Source organism: Culex quinquefasciatus, chromosome 2, assembly GCF_015732765.1.
Source record: "Culex quinquefasciatus strain JHB chromosome 2, VPISU_Cqui_1.0_pri_paternal, whole genome shotgun sequence".
NCBI classification, from domain to species: domain Eukaryota; kingdom Metazoa; phylum Arthropoda; class Insecta; order Diptera; family Culicidae; genus Culex; species Culex quinquefasciatus.
In genome coordinates this window covers 38,030,861-38,053,115 of record NC_051862.1, presented here as the reverse complement: position 1 = coordinate 38,053,115, position 22,255 = coordinate 38,030,861, and the positions used below count along the sequence as shown (strand labels likewise).

At 39.3% G+C, this 22,255-nt stretch overlaps 4 protein-coding genes across 5 annotated transcripts in view; 2 read left to right on the top strand and 2 right to left on the bottom strand.

Moving 5' to 3' along the window:
• The window catches only part of LOC119768106 (ATP-dependent helicase brm), a 36,147-nt gene extending 35,194 nt beyond the window's left edge, over positions 1–953 (bottom strand). Inside the window, exon 1 of the mRNA XM_038258541.1 lies at positions 16–953. Within this exon, the coding sequence (XP_038114469.1) occupies positions 16–600 (585 nt within the window). The 5' untranslated portion in view covers positions 601–953. The remainder of the gene's footprint in view (positions 1–15) is intronic.
• A 3,479-nt stretch (positions 954–4,432) lies between these two features.
• Positions 4,433–5,136, top strand: LOC6049951 (protein LTO1 homolog). The gene is made up of 2 exons (XM_001866599.2): positions 4,433–4,618; positions 4,673–5,136. The coding sequence occupies exons 1-2, from the start codon at positions 4,609–4,611 to the stop codon at positions 5,107–5,109; spliced, it is 447 nt and encodes a 148-aa protein (XP_001866634.2). The 5' UTR covers positions 4,433–4,608; the 3' UTR covers positions 5,110–5,136.
• LOC6049950 (methyltransferase-like protein 25) lies at positions 5,120–6,569 on the top strand. Its single transcript, XM_001866598.2, has one exon. It carries the CDS (start codon positions 5,120–5,122, stop codon positions 6,551–6,553), a length of 1,434 nt encoding a protein of 477 aa, XP_001866633.2. The 3' UTR covers positions 6,554–6,569.
• A 4,654-nt stretch (positions 6,570–11,223) lies between these two features.
• LOC6049949 (cytochrome P450 6g1) lies at positions 11,224–18,492 on the bottom strand. Of its 2 annotated transcripts, XM_038257289.1 has the most exons (6): positions 17,804–18,492; positions 13,160–13,307; positions 12,098–12,518; positions 11,934–12,040; positions 11,595–11,876; positions 11,224–11,537 (listed from the first exon to the last, which is right to left on the bottom strand). In XM_038257289.1, the coding sequence occupies exons 1-6, from the start codon at positions 18,148–18,150 to the stop codon at positions 11,253–11,255; spliced, it is 1,590 nt and encodes a 529-aa protein (XP_038113217.1). In that variant the 5' UTR covers positions 18,151–18,492; the 3' UTR covers positions 11,224–11,252. The 2 variants fall into 2 exon arrangements, with proteins under 2 accessions (XP_038113217.1, XP_038113218.1); XM_038257290.1 differs by lacking the exons at positions 13,160–13,307; positions 17,804–18,492 and adding an exon at positions 12,590–13,132.
• Positions 18,493–22,255: the final 3,763 nt, after the last annotated feature.

The window sequence follows — 22,255 nt, the reverse complement described above, 5'->3', positions numbered from 1 at the left end:
CTCTAAAGAACTCACCGTGTTTGGCGGCATCGAGTGCGGTGGATATCCGCCGGGGACCATTCCCGGTGGCATCGGGGGACCGCTCTGGTGGGGTCCGTGTGGCGGTGGAGGGCCTTGCGACCCGGGCGGGCCTTGGCCGGGAGGTCCCGCGTGTTGTCCCATCTGGCCCGGGTGCGGAGGACCCGGGGGATGTTGCTGCATGTGCTGTGGTGGCGGCCCTGGTGGTCCACCTCCCGGAGGTCCTTGCATGTGGTGTGGCGGAGGTGGCCCCTGAGGTCCTCCCTGTCCCGGGGGTGGCCCGTTCATGTGCTGCGGTGGACCGTGGGGGTTCGGAGGTTGACCACCGTGCTGCGGGGGAGGAGGACCTTGCATCGGCATGTGGCCACCCTGTCCACCCTGAGGCGGCCCCGGAGGACCGTGCGGATGGGGTGGTCCCTGACCGGGTGCCATATGGGGTGGGCCTTGCGGTGGCCCGGGCGGCGGAGGCTGGTACGGACTGTGCGGCGACGGAGAAGGGGCGGGACTCTGCGATGGTGGCCCCATCGGACTCGGAGCCTGCGGCGGCGGCATCGGACTGTTGACTGGCGAAGGACTCGCCATTTCTACCTCGGAATCAACTTTCCCTTAAAGATTCACTAAAACTTTTCACCGATTGCACAATTTTCTCCTCGGACAAACAAAAAAGTTTCCTCTCCTGCAAAGAGGCAGTCACCAACTCCGCAAAGAAAATGGCTGCCGACGGGGTAAACTTAAAAACACTTTTAACCCACCGGCATTCACACAATTTCACCTGTGTCCACCACCAAAACGTTCACCGGACTCCCCCGCACAGTTTTAGCATAAATTCGCACCGATTTTCACGCTACTTTACTGGAAAATTCTAGAAATTTCACCCGCGTACCAAAATCCAAGCGCTTCAAAAAGTGACACGGCGGAAGAATAGAGTTATCTAAGCCCGTGCTCACGCACACTAGCACGCCATTTGTTTTGCTGGCTGGTACAAAATTTAACCTCAATCTTTTTCGTGTACGTACACGCAATACATGCGCACGTAGATAACTCTATGAGTGGAAAAAGACGCAAACAAACGCACGCAAACACACACGGGTTGGCACAAACACAAGCGCAAAAATGCCGACAGGCGGGGAAAGTGACAGTTGTGCAGGGGTGTGCGTGAGGCAAATGGAGTGGCGGGCGGGATTGATGGCAGGGGTGCCAGTTTGATAAATATAGAATTTTTAACAAATTCGTGAATCTTGCAATTTGCTTGCAATCTAAAAATTTTAAAATTTTGAAATATTTAAACTTTGAAATCTTTAAATCTTCAAATCTTTAAATCTTCAAATCTTTAAATCTTTAAATCTTTAAATCTTTAAATCTTTAAATCTTCAAATCTTTAAATCTTTAAATCTTTAAATCTTTAAATCTTTAAATCTTTAATTCTTTAAATCTTTAATTCTTTAAATCTTTAAATCTTTAAATCTTTAAATCTTTAAATCTTTAAATCTTTAAATCTTTAAATCTTTAAATCTTTAAATCTTTAAATCTTTAAATCTTTAAATCTTTAAATCTTTAAATCTTTAAATCTTTAAATCTTTAAATCTTTAAATCTTTAAATCTTTAAATCTTTAAATCTTTAAATTTTTAAATCTTCAAATTTTTTTCATTTCTGTTTTTTGTAATAAAACAACTTGAAAAATTAACTAAATAACAACATTCCTATCGTCATCAGGAGTGACATTGGGACGAGGGGGTGTGATTGGGTGTTACAAATCTGGAGCAACATTTGAAAGGGGCGGTACGACATTGCTCTTACGGCCTTTCGTCCCATTTAAACGCGTGTAATGAAAGGCCGTAAGAGCAATGTCGTACCGCCCCTTTCAAATGTTGCTCTGGAAATAATGAAATGCTGGATGCTTTGATGTATTTTTGTCAGTTCAAATTATTTCAAGAAAATCCACTGCGGTTAACCAAATCAAATTAACAATGAAACTCAAATCTTTGAAACGGGGTCCTACTTCTCTGTGGTTTATTGTTAACAATTGTTAACAATATAAAAACGCTCATGGACTGAAAAGGAAATGGAAATAACGAAATGATTTTTCCTCGCTATAAGGCTTTCTAGTCAGAAATTTACCAACACATTCAAAGTATGGTTACATGACAGCTGGACGTTTGTTTGCATCAGGTTTCCTATCTCTTTCTAGCCATTTTTTTTTGTCAAGCGACTTCTAGCTGGTTTATTTGACTGACTGCCCGATATGTCAGCCAACATACTTCGCAGGGCTGTGACAGCTACAGCTCGATCATTGTTTGCATCAGGACACTGTGACGAGGAGTTCGTCATTTTTGAGTTAAATTATATTTTTTTCACTGGGCCTAGAAAGCCTTATGGCTCAGGAGTTGGACACTCAGCACGCTGTGCGTGCACGGCGTTTTACAACCTGCGCACACTTCACGCACTCCCGCGCACCCTCGCGCACCATTTAGACGTTTCGAATCAGAGGAAAAATTGGGAAAACATGGCAACACTTCTAGAAATGTCATGTTCATCTTTGTTTACAAACAAACGATTTCCATCGTTGAATTTTTGAAGATTTTTTTATTTGTCTTCTTAATTCAAGTTAAATCGAAATCATTATAATTTTAATAAAGTCTGGTCAACATACGCAAAATCTGGTTAATTCCTTTTTTGAGACGTTGGTTCCGGCTACTCTACTCAATGATTCTGAGTCTCAAAAAGCTGCAAAAGTAACAGCCCGGTTCCTCTATTAAACCATCCCCGAATGTCGTTCATCCATGGTGCCCCAGAAGAGGACGAAATCTACTTTGAAGTCGTGCTGTAAACGGCCGCCGGAGGGCTGCGGAACCAACCTTTTTACTGCCGCTATCTTATGGAAGTGCGCGGAAATTTGCATCCGACGGTGACAAATGAGTAAGGTCGACGGTGGCCGGAGGAGGTCGAGGCGAAATAACGCATCCCACTGTCGCATACGATGAAGATTCTCGGGAATGGAGAACTCTATCTTGCCGAAGCGGGAATCGGTCGAGAGTGTGAACAACTATCTGAAACGGTACCGGAGAGAGGCCATTGGAGGAGGTTGCGTGGGTGCGTTGATTGCGTACTGGTTGAAGAAGCGGGCCCAGAACCGGTTGAACGTGATCGTGGTAAAGAAGGATGCGACCTACCAGGGAGTTTCCCTTGGAGTTTCCACTTGTCTTGCGGTGGGTGGTTTGAGGTAGCAGTTTTCGATTGTGGAAAACATCCAGATGAGTTTGTACGGGGCGGAGTTTATGTGGAATATTGAGGAACATCTAGGAAAGGACCGATGTTGTCCTCGGAGCAAGGATCGGAACAGTTACAGGACATCTTTCTTTTTGATGAAATAAATACTTAACTGGTTTTGCTACCTTTTGTTCTCAAAATCTTTATTTGTTTAAACATATTCTTGATATCCCGGTTATCAGGTTTTGCCGCAGCTGCACCAGTGGTTGTCGTCCTCGTCACTCCCGAGCATACATCATCTGGTGGCCGTCTCGTTCAATTCAGCGGCGGATGATTGCTTCCTTTCTGCCACTGTCCTTCTTAGCCTCATACTCCTCGTTACTGGTGTCCTTACCGGTGGAACGAGCGGCCACCGTGACATCGGTTCCAATCTCCTTCGACGGACTTCCAAACCCGGGAAAGAACTTGCTCGGATCTGTGCTGTAAACGACGTTTGCTCATAGCGCGGATGTCGTGGCCCTGCTCCTCCTTCAGCTGGATCAACCGCCGGTATCAAGGTCACACCGGAAAATCCCTTGACCGCTCACAAACTGACTATAAATCACCGGAATCTGCGCTGCCTCGAAATTCACGCCTTCAGAACGTTTTCATAACGCGTTTATTAGTAAACAACTTTGAATTTGACATTTCAAAGCGAAGTGATGCCAGTTGTGCGAAAAGTGCTATGACAGTTCCCCAAGCGTGATTTGTGTGCGCGCACATCGCCAGCACCCACGAACACCGCGGTGCACCAATTTCACTCTTGAACACAAACGGTTTTCCAAAAACGGTGCGGAGAGTCTAACCCCTTGTTATGGCTTGTTATTTCAATATCTATATTTTTTTGTTTAAAAAATTAAATACAAATTACTTAAATAAAAGATTAACAAACTGAAAAAAACGTGTGAAAAGTGGGATTTTACCTGGATATTGAACTCGGTAAATCATGATTTTTGGTAAGGGTGCATACACCGACACCGACGTAACACTCCATGTAAAAAATGTGCTGAAATTTGTCCCAGCATGAAATTTGTCGGTGGTGCATATCTGTTCTGTGGTTTCTTATTGGCAAATCTGGCAACCTTCCTGAAATTTAGCCCGCCTAATATCGTATAACAGTTTTTGGCCACGTGCGTAGGACACTTCTAGTGACAGCTGAATGTTTTTGTTTAGCAGGTTCGGAAGATTTTCCGGTGCTTCACGAATTTTGCAGTGATTTTTTGCTAAAATTTAAAATTGCTAGTGTTTTCGACCAAGAAGTTGATTTCTAGTGTAATTTAAGTTATTTTTTTAACATAATCTAGCTAAATGCGTACTTCTAGTGTTATTACTAGCTTTTTAGTATGACCAATGGTAATTGGCTGAGAAAATCTGTAAAATTTTCATTGATTTATTTAATTCCTCCAGAACCTTCCACCTCGCACCAATCAGCCAACGAAGACGACGTCGATATCAACGATGTCTTCGACAACCTGCTGCTAGCGGAGGAACATCTCGCGGAGGCCGGCTACCAGCGCGGGTTGGCACAGGGCGTTCGCGAGGGGAACGTGGACGCGTACCACTTTGGGTACCATCGGGGAGCGGAGGTCGGAGCGGAGTTGGGTTTTTACTACGGGGTCATTTGCGGGCAGGAGAAGAACGCTGAGGCGAGGGAGGGAGGACCTTCAAAGGGGGAAAGCTTGCTGAAGGAGTTGAAGCGGGAGATTGAGGAGTTTCCGAAGTTTAACGACTTGGAGGCGGACATTGTGGAGGGGCTGGTGAAGTTGAGAGCTAAGTACAAGAAGCTGTGTGCGCTGCTGAAGATCTCCGCCAAGTACGCGAGGCCGAATGAGCTTTCGTTTTAGGGTGGTCGCGATGGATTTGATAAAGGGACATTTGGAGGTGCTGACGGAAGTGTTGAGACCGCGGATGGACTTTTTGAACTGCCACATGGTGGATTACTTGACGGAGGGACACTGGAATCGGTACATCCCGGAGGAAGTTAGGGAGGAGTTGAAAGGAATGCAAGAATTGGTTGGATCGAAGGAAGTGTTTTGGAACCAGTTCAACAAAGATTTTGATTCGTCCAAGTTTCCTCGCTTAGCGAATCACATTGAGTCCATGAAACGATATCGATTAGACGCTATGCCGGAAGCTTGCATGACCACGGAACAGCTGAACTCGGCGTTCGATTCTTGTCTAAAGGAAACTCGACTCAAAATGCCCGAATTGATGAGTATTAAAAAGTGTCACGAAGTGGAGGTCGCTTCCGCCGTGGTGGCCTCGCTATGCACCGTCGTGGCCACCGGAACCGAAGGCAAGAGCTTAGACCATGTGGCCGTGATTGACGCCGGTGATGGAAAAGGTTACCTATCTTCAAGAATCGCGCTTGAGCATGGAATAAAGGTGCTCGGAATCGATTGCAACGAAGGAAACACGGCGAGCGCGGAACGCAGAAGAGATCAGTTGCGGAAGAAGGTTCCAGTTGCATTAAAAAGATCCAAATTAACAGAAGAATCAATTCTGAAAGACGCCCCAGAAGATCCGCTCTACAAAACCACCACAAAAATGATCGACTTCCAAACCAACCTAATCGAACTAGTCCGCGAGCAATTCCCCCAAACCCAAGCCACCCACTTCACCCTGGCAGGTCTCCACACCTGCGGCAACCTGGCGCCCAACAGCCTCCGACTCTTTCACCAGAACCGCCACATCAGGGCACTCTGCAACGTCGGATGCTGTTACCACCTGCTGAGGGAGCGCTTCTGCGAGGACGAATTCTTCAACCGGGACAAGGCCCGAGACAACGCGGGCCTCGGCTTCCCGATGAGTGCGTTCATGGCCGGGAAAGGCTTCGCCCTCGGACGGAACGCGCGCAACTTGGCGGCGGAATCGATCGAGCGGTCCGCGTTCCACCGGGAGAACCCGAGCGACAAACTTGGCTACCGAGCGATGCTGCAGATCGTGCTGAAGGAGTTGGACGTGAGCGTGGATAGGCAGGTCGGGAAGTTGAAGTGTGACGGATTTGTGGATTACGTGCGGAAGTCGCTGAAGCGGTTGGGCGTTGATGGGGGAGAACTGATGACGGAGGCTTACTTGGAAGGTTTGGAGAGGAGGTACGAGGTGGAGTTGGAACAGCTGAAAGTGTTCTACCTGTACCGGATGACGTACGCGCCGGTTGTGGAAGGGTTGATTCTGCTGGATCGATTGCTGTTCTTGAAGGAGTGTGGCTATGAGAATAGTTACTTGGTTAAGCTGTTTGATCCGGTCGTTTCGCCGAGGTGTTATTCAATAGTGGCTTTTAAATAAATGTTGACTTCAAAAACTCCTGATAATCTTTGAGCCGAACTTGCCTTGATGCTTATTACAAATTATTTAAATTTAAACATTAAAAAATACCCAAAACTCTAAACAACATTCCTAAACAAGACTTCAAATCATAAAATATGAACGCCCTTAAATTTCAAATTGGATTTAAACAATACTGTCTACGTCACCAACACGATGTTTGTTTCGATTTGAAATATACCTACTATAGCAGCAGCGTTTGTAGTTGTTCGAAACATGGTAGTCTCGTCATCGGTTTCGGATCTTGCTAACACGTTCGCATTCCCTTTTGGCACTTTTACGTTGAACTTTCTTCCTTAGAGAAATTGGATCCACTTTGTTAATTTGGCTCTAATCATGTTGGGCTTCGGTTGTTGTAGGCTCAGACTCATCGTGGACAGCTGGGTCAGCTATTTGTTGTTGATCTTTCCGGTTCCGCCGGACTTTTTGCTTAGTTGCATACATCTTCTGCCTTTTAGTTAGTTTGTGGTCTAAGTCATAAGAATCCTTACTGCTGTCCTTCCGCGTTGGGCCTCGTGTGCTCACTTGCATCCGAGTCATCGTTCTTGTCCGTTTATTTAGCATCAAATTGAGGGGGTTTCTGGGGCTTCGATTGCACACCCGCTAAATGTGCGTTGATAACGAGTTACCGGTGTACACATTATTTTCTTTATCTCTATAATATGGTCAGGAACCCTCTCCTGCTGCTAGAGAAGGTTGCTTCGGATCAACATCGAAATTCGAAACAGTATTTCTGAAAAAAAAACCATGTCAACCTAAAGGCTTTAATTCTTAGGGCAGACGTCTTTTTCTTCCCCTTGCTGCTACGGATCCGCTCGAATTCATCCAGTTGCCGCTTTCTTTGAGAACTTTTGAACGACATTTGGACATAACTCACATTTTGTCAACGTATGACTGTGGCAGCGCATTATTTGTAAACAAAGCTCATGTCAAAATATTTATAGCACAACACGCGCAGCACACGGTTGATGATTGCTATAAAGATAAACAATAGAGGTGCGCATGTATTGCGTGTACGTACACAAAAAAGATTGAGGTTAAATTTTGTCCGGCCAGCAAAATCAGATGGTGCGCTAGTGTGCGTACGAGAAACGTCATAAAGCTCTATGCCCTTTTTCCAAGCAAACCGATACAGAGCGGATTCGTTAATTCGAATTTCGCTACTTCAAATGTCCGAAAATTGGAATCGGGAGCGGTCGGAGGTATCCACGGTTTCAGACACAGTATCATATTTATTGTGCGTGTTGTTTATTTCGTCTTTACGCACACATGCGCAACTCGAGTAAATTGATCGATCTGTCAAAAATAGCCAGTTGCCACCTGCTTGCGATCGAACAAAAGAAACAGCTGATTGAATCGAGAACATTTCGAGCGCCAAAACAATCGTTACTTTTGCAGTTTACTCAAACGGTTTGGTCAGTTTATCCCGGACGGAAAAATCGAAATTTATACGTGAGTGCGAAGTGGATCGTGTACACAGCTTGAAGATAGTTTGCTGCACCATTACGGCGTTATATTTACGACAGGACGCGGCCGCAATCTGGTAGGTAGGCTTTTCCCGGACTGCGACGGCGATTTCTTCATCGGCATCGGGTACAAACGATGGTATGGTCAAACATTTTGGAAATTTGGGTTTTACTTCATCTAAACTTCATTCTTTCAGAATACGCGGATAAAGTTCGGATATTTTTTGGGATTTGACTTACGAGCGGAGCTACCAGTGCCTGGTGCGGGCCAAAGACCCTTTTTCCGTGAATCCAAAAAAAAAAAAAAATGTTCCAAAGGTTTGGATGTCGAAAAAGGATGCGTGAAGAAGGTTTCCGGACGAAAATTGCACGATGTTTACGTGGTCCACGGATGGATTCTCCATTGATTTGTTTTAAAAGAACCCCCGTTGCGGCCTTGGGTAAAATGGGACCATTTTGGCAGCACACTGCAACTGTGCAATTGGGTTCCTAGAAGCATGCAGTCATGTCGGAGCAACTTTATTCAGTTTGGACATTCTTGGTAAAGATATAGTTGAAGAATAAATGTGAGCTTTTACGTTTGTTGATACAACGTTACTCGTTTTTATTTTTATTTTAGATTAGTGCTTGGTTGATTTAGACTGGATTTACATTTCAGCTGTTTGTAACAAATCTACGTGCCTACTGGAAGAGTCCTTCTAAAAGGTTCACAAAAATTGTGTACAAAAAGGTCAAGGGTATAAATTTTGTCAACAAAATTATGAAACATTACCAGCTTGTGACACAAGAAGAATCGGGTGATTCTGAAATAGAAGGGCTTCTCACTGCAATACAAAACGATGGAGTTTGTGTTGTGGTCATGAGTGGATTCTGCGGAGACAGCAACCTTAATGTTTCCTGCGATTCATGTACCAAGAAAGACGAGCTGCTAAAACGTTTCGAACAATATACATTCAAACCTCGATGGTTTGACACCAACTGTTGTTAAACGATCGGGGCCACTTTTTAGTTTGACACCCCTTTCAAACGGAGTTCACACACACGTTTGTTTTGATAGTGTGCGTGAGTGCCGTGCCGATTATCTGAAGAGAAATTTTAACAAGGCCTTCGAATAATCTAGTCTGGTATGTATACGAATTGTTTTGAATCAAATTTGTTTTGTGAAACAAATAAGGCAAAATACCTGATAGTGAAATCGAAACCATTTACAATTTTAACATAAAAAAGTAATTTTTGCAATTCCATCGTGAAACTACTTACTTTTCCTGTCATTCTTGAACGACGAAATAGCCTACTTTTCTGTACCGAAAATAACAGAATCGAATAGCAACACTTTTCAAAATAAATGCTGAAAAGTTCTACTTTTCAGCACTCAAATGGGTGCTGAAAAGTTGAACTTTTCAGCACTTGTTTCGAAAAGTAACACTTTTCAACATTTTTTTGATTTAAACGATTTATTGACAAAATACATGAACATTTGATATAAAATTTCACTCAGTGTGTTTTTTGGAATTGCAAAAAATGTTGTATGGAACTAGTTGCAAAACTTGATTTTTTCAGCACTCTTCGTATTTATCCAACTCGGTGAACCTCGTTGAATAAATGTACGACTCGTGCTGAAAAAATCCTCTTTTTGCAAATTGTTGCATAAACTACTATTAATAATTTTGAAAATAGAACCTGCCTCAAACGTTTCCGATCGGAGAAGGCTAAAAAATCGCTGCTAGACTTCACGACACGTGCAAACTGATTGATTTTGAAACTGCTCGATGCACTGGATGCACTGCATGCTACGATCAGCCATAGAGTTATCTAAGCCCGCTCTCACGCACACTAGCACGCCATTTGTTTTGCTGGACGGTACAAAATTTAACCTCACTTTTTTTCGTGTACGTACACGCAATACATGCGCACGTAGATAACTCTATGCCAGATATACAGATAAATCTGTATTTTACAGATTTTTCGAACCCAAAAATCCCAAAAATCTGTATACACATTTTTTTTAAAACGGTTATATTTGAAAGTTTCAACAATTTAGTTATTAATGTATGCTTAAATATGATTAAAAAGCTTAAATCTGTTGTTAAAAGTTTCAAAATGTCTTCTATGGCTTCAAATTCGACCAGATACAGAAAAAGTACAGATTTTATTTTTAAGAAAATACAGATCTCCCTCAAAATAACCTGGCAACGTTGGCTACGATGCAGATGCAGATTGCACTATTATGCCGACCACGTTTGGCGAATTGGCCCGAAACTTCAAACACGAACAAAAGCAGCAAACCGAAGACAAGGTATGTAGATTAGATAAGGTAAGGCGGGAATTCGGACCTAAAATGAAGCTTAGATTGCTCATATTAATGTTTACAGCGATAAAGATTACTTTTTTGAGTACAATGGCCCTTTGTACGACCACAAAGAGTTTGAAATGGATTTTTAAATCAATTTTGAAAAGTTAACCTCGCGGTCCTTCTTGACAGAAAAGCTCCTACTTGACAGCTCGTTCCAAGGGGACCATAGTTGATCCATCGAAAAAAATTTGTCTTGTCATTTTTTTTGCATTAAAATGAAAAAAAAAAAAAAAAATGATCAGAAATGGTTTTTGATCGTGTTTTTTTTTCCGTTGTACATAAAAATTGACATAGAGCTTTAGTACCCAATTGTAGAGACCCTAAATAGGGAGACTGGTCTAAGCTTGCTAAATCGATCTGGCAACGTATGTTTTGAGCTTGCCAACACTGCCAAGTTTTGCTGGGCGTAAAGGCAAATGCTCGTTTGGATACGTCAAACTCGTGTCTGTTTGGGTACGTCAAATTCACTTCGACCAGTCTCCCTATTTAGGATCTCTACCCAATTGCTCCTGAACTTTTCAAAGACAATCATTAAGTCGAAGATTTTTTTGAATCTCACCAATTAAATACATTGTCTTTGTTTTGTTTACAAACATTGTTCATCTACAAAAAGTGACAGGTCATTTTTCGACGTGTGACGTTACACGTGCAAGTGGAGTAGTGAAATCGATCACTCGTTCGCGAGAGAGGAGAGTCATTTCTTATGATGGAGATTCTTCCATCACTGCCTTCCATTGATTGATACTAATAGTCGATTCATTGATTGAACAGAAACAAACTAAATAAAAAGGAATGTAAATAAATTCATCAAACTAATTTCATATCAACAAAGTGTATTCTCTCAAAACAGCTTATCCTCCACCAAATTCGCAAACAGTCCCTCGTTCGAGCACAGCGTGAAGGCATTCTTCCGGTAGGTGAGCGTTTTCGGCGTCGACTCCGAGCACATCAGTCGATACCGCGACAGTAACCTCACGATGGCCACCTTTACCTGGAGCGTCCCAAAGTGAGACCCCAGGCAGGTGCGCGGCCCCACTCCAAACGGCATGTAGCTGCAGGGCACGATCTTGTCCAGGTTCTCCTTCGAGAAGCGTTCCGGGTTGAAGCGCAGCGGGTCGGGGAAGAACTGAAACAAATTTACAGTTGAGATTTATGGTGAATTTTGGACAGTTGAAAATTTCACCTTTGGATCTCGGTGGATGGCGTAAATCGGAATGAGAACCGGCATTTTGTTGGGAATCACAAAGTCGTGGAATGGTTCCAGCTTGTAGCCGGTGGCACCTTCCGGGAGGGAGCACTGACGTTCCAGGAAGGGAAGCACTGGGTAGAGCCGGGCGGCCTCGGATATTACGGCTCCGAGGTAGGGAAGCTCGTTGACTATGCACTCGTACGGAAGTTCGGGACTGCCCTGGTTGCGCCCGATGGCGGCGCAGATTTCCTCACGGAGGCGTTGCTGGATTGATGGCTTAAAGTATGAAAAATATAAGTGAATTTCTACTTTTTTTTAGCTGAAGAAACGTACATTTTTAGTTAATTCATACAATGTGAATGATAATACTGATGAGGTAGTTTCAAAACTGGCCATGTAGAAGGTTGCCGCCTGTGCAACTAGAATGTCGTCTTTGAGAGCTGGGAAAATGAATTTGAAATAAATACTCAATTAAAATTTGTCGTTCACGAACTTACGAATCTTCTCCTTCACCCCAATCGTGGCATCGTTACTCTTCAAACTGATCAACGAATCGATGAAATCGCCTCTCTTTTCGCCACTCGCCTCCCTTCGCTCCATCTCCCGCTGGATGATGACCCGCAGGAACTGCTCCGTATCCCGGGGAAACAGCTTAAACTTCAGGTACGGCACCAGTTCCGGCATGAAGAAGAACGACGCCATCGTAACGCCCCGCCGCGCCCCGTACTCGAAGATCTTCCTGCCGTAATACCGGAACTCGGACTCTTCCTGGCTGAGGCAGCACGACCGGATGCCGAAGAAGGTGCTGGCGATTACGTCGGTGGTGAACTGGGCACAGAGTTCTTTCAGCTCGATCTCCCGAACTTGGGGACGCTTCTCCGGAAGCGTTTCCACGTAGAACAGCATGTCCTGGCCGATCTGTTTTAGGGGAGAGGGAGAGAAGTTGAGGTTCGTAAGTTTGATTGGATTAGGTGGAGATCAAGATCAACCTGATCGATAAGAGGTAGCATGCGTTTCAACTTGAAGGAGGTCACCGACGGTGACAGGTGCGATCGCAAGTCCTTCCAAAGGGGTTCCTTGATCATCAACAGGTTGTAATACCCGAATGGATCCGCGCCACGATCGGTGCACATTTGCCGGTTGCAGAAAAAGGTCGAATCCTGCGCGATCATCTTCCTGATCAACGCTGGATTCCGTATGACCAGCGCCTTCCTGAAGAAGATGTTGACTCCGAAAAAGTTCGCGCCCCTCGTTTTACGATGCCAATACAGGTACTCCACATAGTCAAACATTGATCTGATTTGCAGCGCAACCAGGCTGAAATTTCCAACGACCGGAATCTCCAGCACGTAGCGAACTCCATGGTCGTTCCAGTAGTTGTGACGACACCAACCACGGTACACCAACAGTACTAAAGTGATCACCAGCAGCACCATCAACAGCGCCATTATCACAGTTCAAAGCTCGGATTAATACTAAACTCGCGAAAGACAGCTGATTAGCCTAATCAGAGCGCTACTCGTATGGACCTTATCAACAGCGTGAATGAGGCTTCTTACCTGGTCGACCAGCAGGTACATCTTTTTGATTTTGGCGAGACTGAGCGACGGCGTCAGGAAGGCGCGTAGCTGCTTCCAGTGGGGGTTCTTGATCATCAGCAGGTTGTAGTAGCCGATCGGGTCGCTCGCGGGGTCGGTGCACATGAAGCTGGAGAAGAGTGACGGGAAACTTTGATATTCATTCTTCGAGAGAAACTTGAAATCATTGTTTGATTGTCAGTGCAATGGTTTAAGAAATGATAGTATCGTAAATTAACTAGAGAAGAAAATAATGGCATTGAAAAAATGTAAAAATAAACAAGCTTAAAGTTTTTGGAAAACATATATTTTATATTTTTTCATTAAACATTTCAGTAATTAGGTAATTTTATTTAAGGCAAAATTTCACATCATTTACATTACCTGCACTCAATTTTGTATGGAATAGTTTCATATTTCACTAAAGCATAAATTTAAACAAAACTGCGTTTATTTAAATCAGGGCATTAAAATATAAATTTTCATTTATTAACAATCCAATTTTTAAGACATTTTTAGTTAGCAATTAAAAAAAAACAGGTCACGATATCTTAACACTGCTTTGACCAAATCAACTTTCAAAAAGTTTATTTAAAACGGCTCTTACTCAGTTTAATCACAAAATATCTTTATGAAACTTTTAGGAGTGATTGAAAATCATGTTTTAAGTGGATTTAACAAATTTTCTGTGACATATTTTTTTTTATTTTGATTTTGATAAGGGGTTACATGTATGTAACCCCTTAAAATAAGATGCATAAAAAGTATCACAAAATACTTCATACAAAAATCATTACAGTTATGGTACTGTCACGTATCTTTGTCCCTCAAACAATTGGAATAAAAATTGCATTAGCGTAACTAAAACTAAAGAAATATCTCGATTTTGTAGAATGCCTAAAAATAGTAAAATTTAGATCTCTTCTTGAAATTTTAAGTTTTCCATGAAATGACGCTTTTCAAATCAAATACCCAAAAGTAATGATCTCCGAACTAAGCTTTTCTAAAAAATAAATAAACTGCTTGAAAAAAGCACGGTATTGGAGTATTTTCTAAAAATACTGCATTTTGTAAAAAATTGAGCATTTTCAAAAATTTCTAAAAAAAGAAAATTCATAAAAATTTCGATTTGCTCTTCTACCCATCATACAAACTATAAAAATTTGAGTGTTTTAGAAAAATACGGTATTTTGTTAAAATTTTAGTATTATTTTTGATAAAAATTAAAATAGCAGGATTTAGAAAAACTACGAAACGAAACGAAAAAACGAAACTATTGGCACTACGCCCCCCGGGGCATGGCCTTCCTCTAACGTGGGATTTCTGCTCCAGCGCCTCTGACGAGACAGGAGAAACCGGGACCGACGTTTTACTTCACCATCCGATAGAAGCACAGTGGATAAGGCGGGAATCGAACCCGCGTCTCATAGCATCATCGGGATCGGCAGCCGAAGCCGCTACCACTGCGCCACGAGACCCACTGTTAGAAAAACTACAGTATTTTGTAAAAGTTTTAGTATTTTACAAAAAAACTAAAAGAAGTGAAAATGCATACAAATTTCGCTTCGTTTGAAAATTATGACAGTTTGAGTATTTTCCAAAAATACTGTTTTTTTTTAATTTGAGAATTTTACAAAAAAAAAGTTATTACAATAAAAAGCAGGATTTTTTCAAAAACTACAGTATTTTGTCAAAGTTTTAGAATCAAAAAAAAATTTAAAAAAAACTAAAAAAGTGAAAATGCATACAAAATTTCGCTTAGCATGAAAATAATGAAAATTTGAGTATTTACTAAAAATATTGTATTTTGTGATTTTTTAGTATTATTTAGGCTGGTACAAATATTTTTAAAAGTGTTTGTCACCCCCCCCCCCCCCTTCAAAATTGGGCCGAAAAATCAGGGGACAAAAAAAATATTTTTACAATAAACTTCAAAATTTCAATGAAAATTCAAGTGCAACCAACTGAAATCAAATTAATGTACATTCTCCTGCGTTTAAAATCATTTTTAGCATGTTTGGGTTTATTAAAAAATCTTAAGATTTTTTGAAAATTTTCGATGCAAAATCTTTTTTTTCGATACAATTTTTGTTTTTGTCAGATCTTAGATTTTTTGAAAACTAATAATTGCAAAACAACTGAACTAGTGTAAAATGCATTTTAAAACACTTTTTCATTTAAATGTGAAGACTATGGCTTGTTATTTAAATTTTTATATATTTTTTTTTATAAAAATGAAAAAAGCAGGAATTTTTCAAAAACTGCTGTATTTTGTAAAAAAAAAACTAAAAAAGCGAAAATGCATACATAATTTTGCTTAGCTTGAATATTATAAAAATTTGAGTATTTAATAAAAATACTGTATTTTGTGAAAAATTCAAAATTTCACAAAAAGCTCTAAAAAGTGAAAATGCATAAAAATTTCGCTTCGCTACCCTTCAATACAAAAAAAAAATTTGAGTGTTTTCGAAAAATACGGTATTTTGTTGAAATCTGAGTATTTACAAAAAAAAGTTGGTAAATATGAAAGAAGCAGGAATTTTTCAAAAACTGCGGTATTTAGTGAAAGTTTTAGTATTTTACAAAAAAAAAAAACTGAAAAAGTGAACATGCATACAAAATTTTGCTTAGCTTGAAAATTATGAAAATTGCAGTATTTACTAAAAATACTGTATTTTGTGAAAAATTAAGAATTTAACAAAAAGCTCTAAAAGTGAAAATACATAAAAAAATTCGCTTTTCTTCCCATAATACAAACTATAAAAATTTGAGAGTTTTCAAAACATAAGGTATTTTGTTAAAAAATTGAGTTTTTCACAAAAAAAGTTGATACAAATTTAAAAAAAAGCAGGATTTTTTCTAAAACTGGTATTTTGTGAAAGATTTAGTATATTACAAAAAAAGGTGAAAAAGCATGCAAATTTCGCTTTGATTGAAAATTATGGAAATTTGAGTATTTTACAAAAAAGTTATTAAAAATGATAAAGCAAAAAAAAGTGAAAATGCATACACAATTTTGTTTAGCTTGAAAATTCGGGTATTTACTTAAAATACTGTGGTTTTTTTAAATTTGAGTATTTTACAAAAAAAAAGTTATAAAAATGAAAAAAAGTACGGTATTTTTTGAAAGTTTTAGCAATTTTAGTATTCTACAAAAACTAAGAATAGTGAAAATGCAAAAAATAGTTATAAAAATGAAAAAGTAGAAAATTTTCAAAAACTGCGGTATTTTGTGAATGTTTTAGGAAACTGAAAAAGTAAAAATGCATACCAAATTTAGTTAAGCTTGAAAATTATGAAAATTTGAGCATTTACTAAAAAATACTGTATCTTGTGAAAAATTAAAAATTTAACAAAAGCTCTAAAAGAACTTAATCTAAGAAAATGATGAAATTTTGAATATTTTCTAAAAATACTGAATTTTGTGAAAATTTTAGCATTTTCAATAAGCCCTAAAAATGAAAATGCATTCAAAATTTCGCTTCGCTTCCCATAATACAGCCATCCATATTCATATTCGGAACAGTTTACAGATCGGCCAATGTTCAAAAAATCATAGTAAATCAATGATTGAACTTAATGATTCGCTTTTACCTTCATTTGAAAGCTTTTCTTGCGATCTTTCGAATGCTGTATCGTACAACTGCAAATTTTATCTTTTATATCAAGTTTTTGAAGAAAAACTTTGACCCTTGAAATCCACAAATTCGGAACACTTTTTTCTTACGGATGTAAACAAACTTAGGTTCTCTCCATGAGTACATAATTTTTACAAAATAATGACTTCAGGCACTAACACCAACGAAACTCATGCTTAGTTATGTTTTATGAATGGTCTGATAACCTTTTTTGGAAAAATATCAGTGAAAATCAGGTGTTCCACAATTGTGGGAGGCACAATAACATTCCACAATTACGAAACAGGCAATTTGGAGGCAGTGTTTTGCTGCTCTGGATAAAATAGTATTGAAAAGAGGTTTTTTTTTTCAAAAAGTACTACTTTTACCCGTGAAATAGCAAGAGAATGTCCAAATGAAGGTCCTAAAAATAGTAGGGTCGACAGAAAAGCTGCATTTGGCATGTTATTGATAAATTACCACAAAAGTGTTCCGAATTTGTGGGTGTTCCGAATATGTGGGATGACTGTACAAACTATAAAAAATTGAGTGTTTTCGAAAAATACGGCATGAAAATTTGAGCATTTGCCAAAAACTACTGTGAAAATTTCAGTATTTAAAAAAAATCAAATAAAATGAAAATGCATACGAATTTTGCTTTGTTTGATTTATGTGAAGTACTAAACTTGTATTTTGTTTTGATGTACTAAAAAGTTATGATTTGAACATTTATTTTGGCTAATGTCCGGGAGGTTTTAAAAATGGTGTTTTTTTTAGAAGAAAACAGTCCTGTTTTATATTTTTTGGAATATTTCTGGTAAATTTCTGATCAGCTCACTAATCTTGGAGTTGAATTAAGACACTTTTTGAACCGAATCTCAGATATTTCAATAAAAATGTATAAATAATGGAAAGTGGCTTGAATATTGAAAATCTGAAAACCGTATCTAAAGGTATGAGTTGTGGAGTTAAATTTATAGAACATTACGGTTCATAACATTTCACTCACCGATTACAAAAGAACGCCGCATCCTTAATCAACACCTGCTTGATCACCTCCGGATCCCTAAACACCAGGGCCGGCTGCATCAGCAGCGCAATCCCAAACAGCTTACTTCCCTTAACCCTCCCATCCTCGTACAGTTGCTCCATCAGCTCGAACATACTCTGCCTCATCAACAGTGGCTGCAGAAAGTTCCCAACCAGGGGCCTCCCGCCGATGTACGGAACCAGCCCCTCGAAGCATTGCCAGTATCGGGTGGCACCGGTTGACACAAACCAAGCAATGAACAGCACTATACAGAGCAAGAGCAGCGTGAAGTAGCTGCTGAACACGTCCCAACTTGCGTAAATCATCACTCGGAGTGCGAAAGAACTTGGAAGTAATTCGAGCACTGCTTGGAACAATATGCGAACTTGGTGTAATTGAAGATCTTGGCGGACTGCGGCACGGTTCGCGGAATCTGGAGGTTCTGACCAGGTCGCGCACACTGAACAAACGATTGACAGGTTTCACGCCATTATCAACCGAGGCAGCTTATCAAGTTACTCTCTCTGGCGTTGAGTTGCAGTCGGGACTGAAGTTCCTCTCTCGTGATGAATGCCAGAGACGGTTCGCGAACTTCACAGCGTACTTCAAGTGGAGGTTGTGACGACAATTAAACGTGCTGGTCAGTTAGCGCGTACTAAAGTTAGTGACTGGACTGGAATGGTTGGGCTTAGTCTGACGACGACGAAACGGAACGAGCTGCTGGGAATTGACGGCGAACGTTGACCTAGGTCAATGCGGATTAAGTCGCGCAAATTGAAGCCAATCAATGGATGATCGTTTAGCAATTATCTGATCAGTGTTAGACGTATCAGATACTAAGGCACTTAACTGGCGAAAATAGGTGCAGCTACTCTTCTTAGTTAAGGGCATTCCTAGAGCTGGATGTGCTACAATATAGAATTACAACCGAACGCTCGCTTGGGCTTGTAAGGCTTCACAGTCGAGTTTCGAGTATTTCTCGATTATTTCTTTGTGGAGAGCTACGTTACGTTGTTGGCAGCAATATTGAAAAAGAAAATATTTTCTTTTCAAAGTTGGCTTAAATCTCAGGATTTATCTGAAACTATCGAATTATTTCAAGAAGGTATATTATTTCGTCATTAATGTAATTAAATATGGTGTGAATCATTTCGCGTAAAACGGAACACCACTCGGAATCGATACTATCGAAACATGCAAAAATCAAACATTTCAGCAAAATTAGACCACGCCCCAGTCTTTCAAAGAAATCTCTTGGGAACAGAAAATGATAGACAACAATTCGAATGTTATTTCCAAAGGAATTGGACGCTGAATTGAATGGCGTCATCATATTTTCGATTTGAATCCAACTTTGGTGCATTTTGGGCAATAGAAAACTTTACAAGCCATTTTCTCTATATGCTTTCGATTTAATTTTAAATTAAAGGTTATCATCGGGTTCCCCACATGATTTAACATAAGAATCTTTTGTTATTGTTGAAATCATCTTTTGAGATACCGAATTTATAAGCCAGAATTTATCAACCACTTGCATTTTGCCTTAAACACGAACAAACACATCGTCTCATGTTTACCTGACACCATGTGGTAAGTCAATTCTGCAACTTCAAGTTTATAAATTCATTATCTGAAAAGATTTCAATTTGCCCAACAATAAAAAATATTATTTTATGTAAACCTTCCGGGGAACACGATGGTTACGTTTAATTCAAAATCAAATCGCAAGTGTACTAAGAAAATTGCTTGTAAAGTTTTCAATTGTGCAAAATGCATCAAAGTTTAATTCCAATAAAAAATCTGATGACGCAATTCAATTCAGCGCATCCTTTCTTCTACTTTGAAATGTGAGGCATTCCACTCTGCAATGAACATAACGCGGTAGGGCTGGCCTCTTTAATTTTCGGATGTTCTGTGATCTACTCCAATTAACATTATTGACAACAAAAGAGCTTATATGGCATAATCTAACATTAAGACTTTCCAGCAGGCTTTCATCGGAATGGTCTGTGTTAGATTAGATTAGATTATATTGGATTAGATAGATTAGATTAGATAAGATTCGATAAGATTATCTATTCACTCGAATTATCTAGTTTTGATGAATATCAATGATGTTTGAAAAAATATCGAAGCTTGGAATTATGTTAAAAACTTTATTCTCCAGTAATATACATTTTATGAAACATGATGATGCAAAAATATGTTTTGAAATAATTCAATAAAAATATTTTTTAGTTTTCTAGAAGGTAAAGCTAAAGAGCAGATTTCGGTCATTCGATTTTATTTGTATTTTTTTTAATCCAGCTGAAACTTTTTTGGTGCATTCGGTATGCTTGAATCCATTTTGCATCATGAGTTTGTCCATCATACAAATTTGGCAGCTGTCCATACAAAAATGACACATAAAAATTCAAAAATCTGTATCTTTTGAAGGAATGTTTTGATCGGTTTGGTGTCTTCGGCAGAGTTGTAGGTATGGATAAGGAATACATCGAAAAAAATTATACACGTTAACAAATTGGTGTTTTTTAATTTAACTTTTTGTCACTTAAACTTGATTTGCAAAAAAAAACACTATTTTTTTATTGTCTGATGTTTTAGAAGACATCAAATGCCAACTTTTCAGAAATTTCCAGAATGGGCAAAAAATCTTTGACCGATTTATGATTTTTTTAATCAATACAGATTTTCGAAAAAAATTCAACTTCATTTTCGGTGTATAATCAAATTTGCAATCAAAAAGTACTTTAGAGCAATTCCAGCTCAAATCAGGTTTTTTTTCTGGTACTTTTGTTCCCGACCCTCTCCGATTTCAATGAAACTTTGTAGACATGTTATCCTACCCTATATACAGTATGTAAAAAAAGTATTTACACCCCTTGGGCACTATGCACATTTTTTGATAAAACATGTAAACAATTTAATTTTGACATAAACCTAGTACTACGTTTTGTTCAGAAACTCATGCCGAACATTTGCTGCAAAAGCTCATGAAAAGATGTTTTCTATAAAAAAGTTATATAACAAATACTATTACAAAAATAAAAAAGGTGCAAAAAAAGTTTGTACACCTTTCGAAAAATTAACATAAATAAAGTTATTTGTTGACAAATCACCATAAATCCAGTCTCCCAACTCCAAATAGGCATCCTTGACTGATTAAAAAAATAATTTGGATTGAATATAAAGTTTACTAATTACTTAGTATAAAAGTTTATATAACTCTGGAAATTCTATATAAAACTTATCTAAACTTAATTTTGCAAACTTTCAATTCAACTAAATGTCAATATATTACCATAGAACTGCTAAATAAACATTCTGGAGTGGGTATTACAACTTTTTGGGGTTCCTTGTATCGCTAGAATAGATTTTTCGTTGGAATTTCGTACCAACCCGGAATTACGTCGTCGGAAAATCCGCCGGCATCCAAACCGGTCCGCAATTCACAAGTTAACCTATGTGGCATCGGAAAGGGCATACAATTTCCGATCTTTTGATACCCATACATCTAGGTTTTCTATAAAACCCACGTTTTTAAATACCTGGGCAAAAAGTAAGTTTGATCCACGAGAACAAATATTACGAAATTCCATACATTTTTGGCAGGTTGCTCAAACGAAACCATAACAATGTTTTTGCCTAGGTATTTAAAAACGTGGGTTTATAGAAAACCTAGATGTCTGGGTATCAAAAATCGGAAATTTTATGCCCTTTCCGATGCCACATAGGTTGACTTGTTTATTGTGGACCGGTTCGATGCCGGCCGATTTTCCGACGACGTAATTCCGGGTTGGTACGAAATTCCAACAATCTATTCTAGCGATACAAAGACGGTGTTATACCCACTCCAAATGTTTATTGCAGTTCTATGGTAATATATTGACATTTAGTTAAATTGAAAGTTTGCAAAATAAGTTTAGACAAGTTTTATATAGAATTTCAGAGTTATATAAACTTTTATACTAAGTAATTAGTAAACTTTATATTCAATCCAAATTATTTTTAATCAGTCAGGGATTTGGAGTTGGGAGACTGATTTATGGTGTCAACAAATAACTTTATTTATGTTAATTTTCGAAGGTGTACAAACTGCACCTTTATTTTTGTAATAGTATTTGTTATATAACATAGAAAACATCTTTTCATGAGCTTTTTGCAGCAAAATGTTCGGCATGAGTTTCTGAACAAAACGTAGTACTAGGTTTATGTCAAAATTAAATTGTTTACATGTTTCATCACAAAATGTGCATAGTGCCCAAGGGGTGTAAATACTTTTTTTACATACTGTAAGAGCAATTCTCTGAGTTTTCGGTCATTCGATTTTTTTTGTATTTTTTAATCCGGCTGAAACTTTTTTGGTGCCTTCGGTATGCCCAAAGAAGCCATTTTGCATCATTAGTTTGTCCATATAATTTTCCATACAAA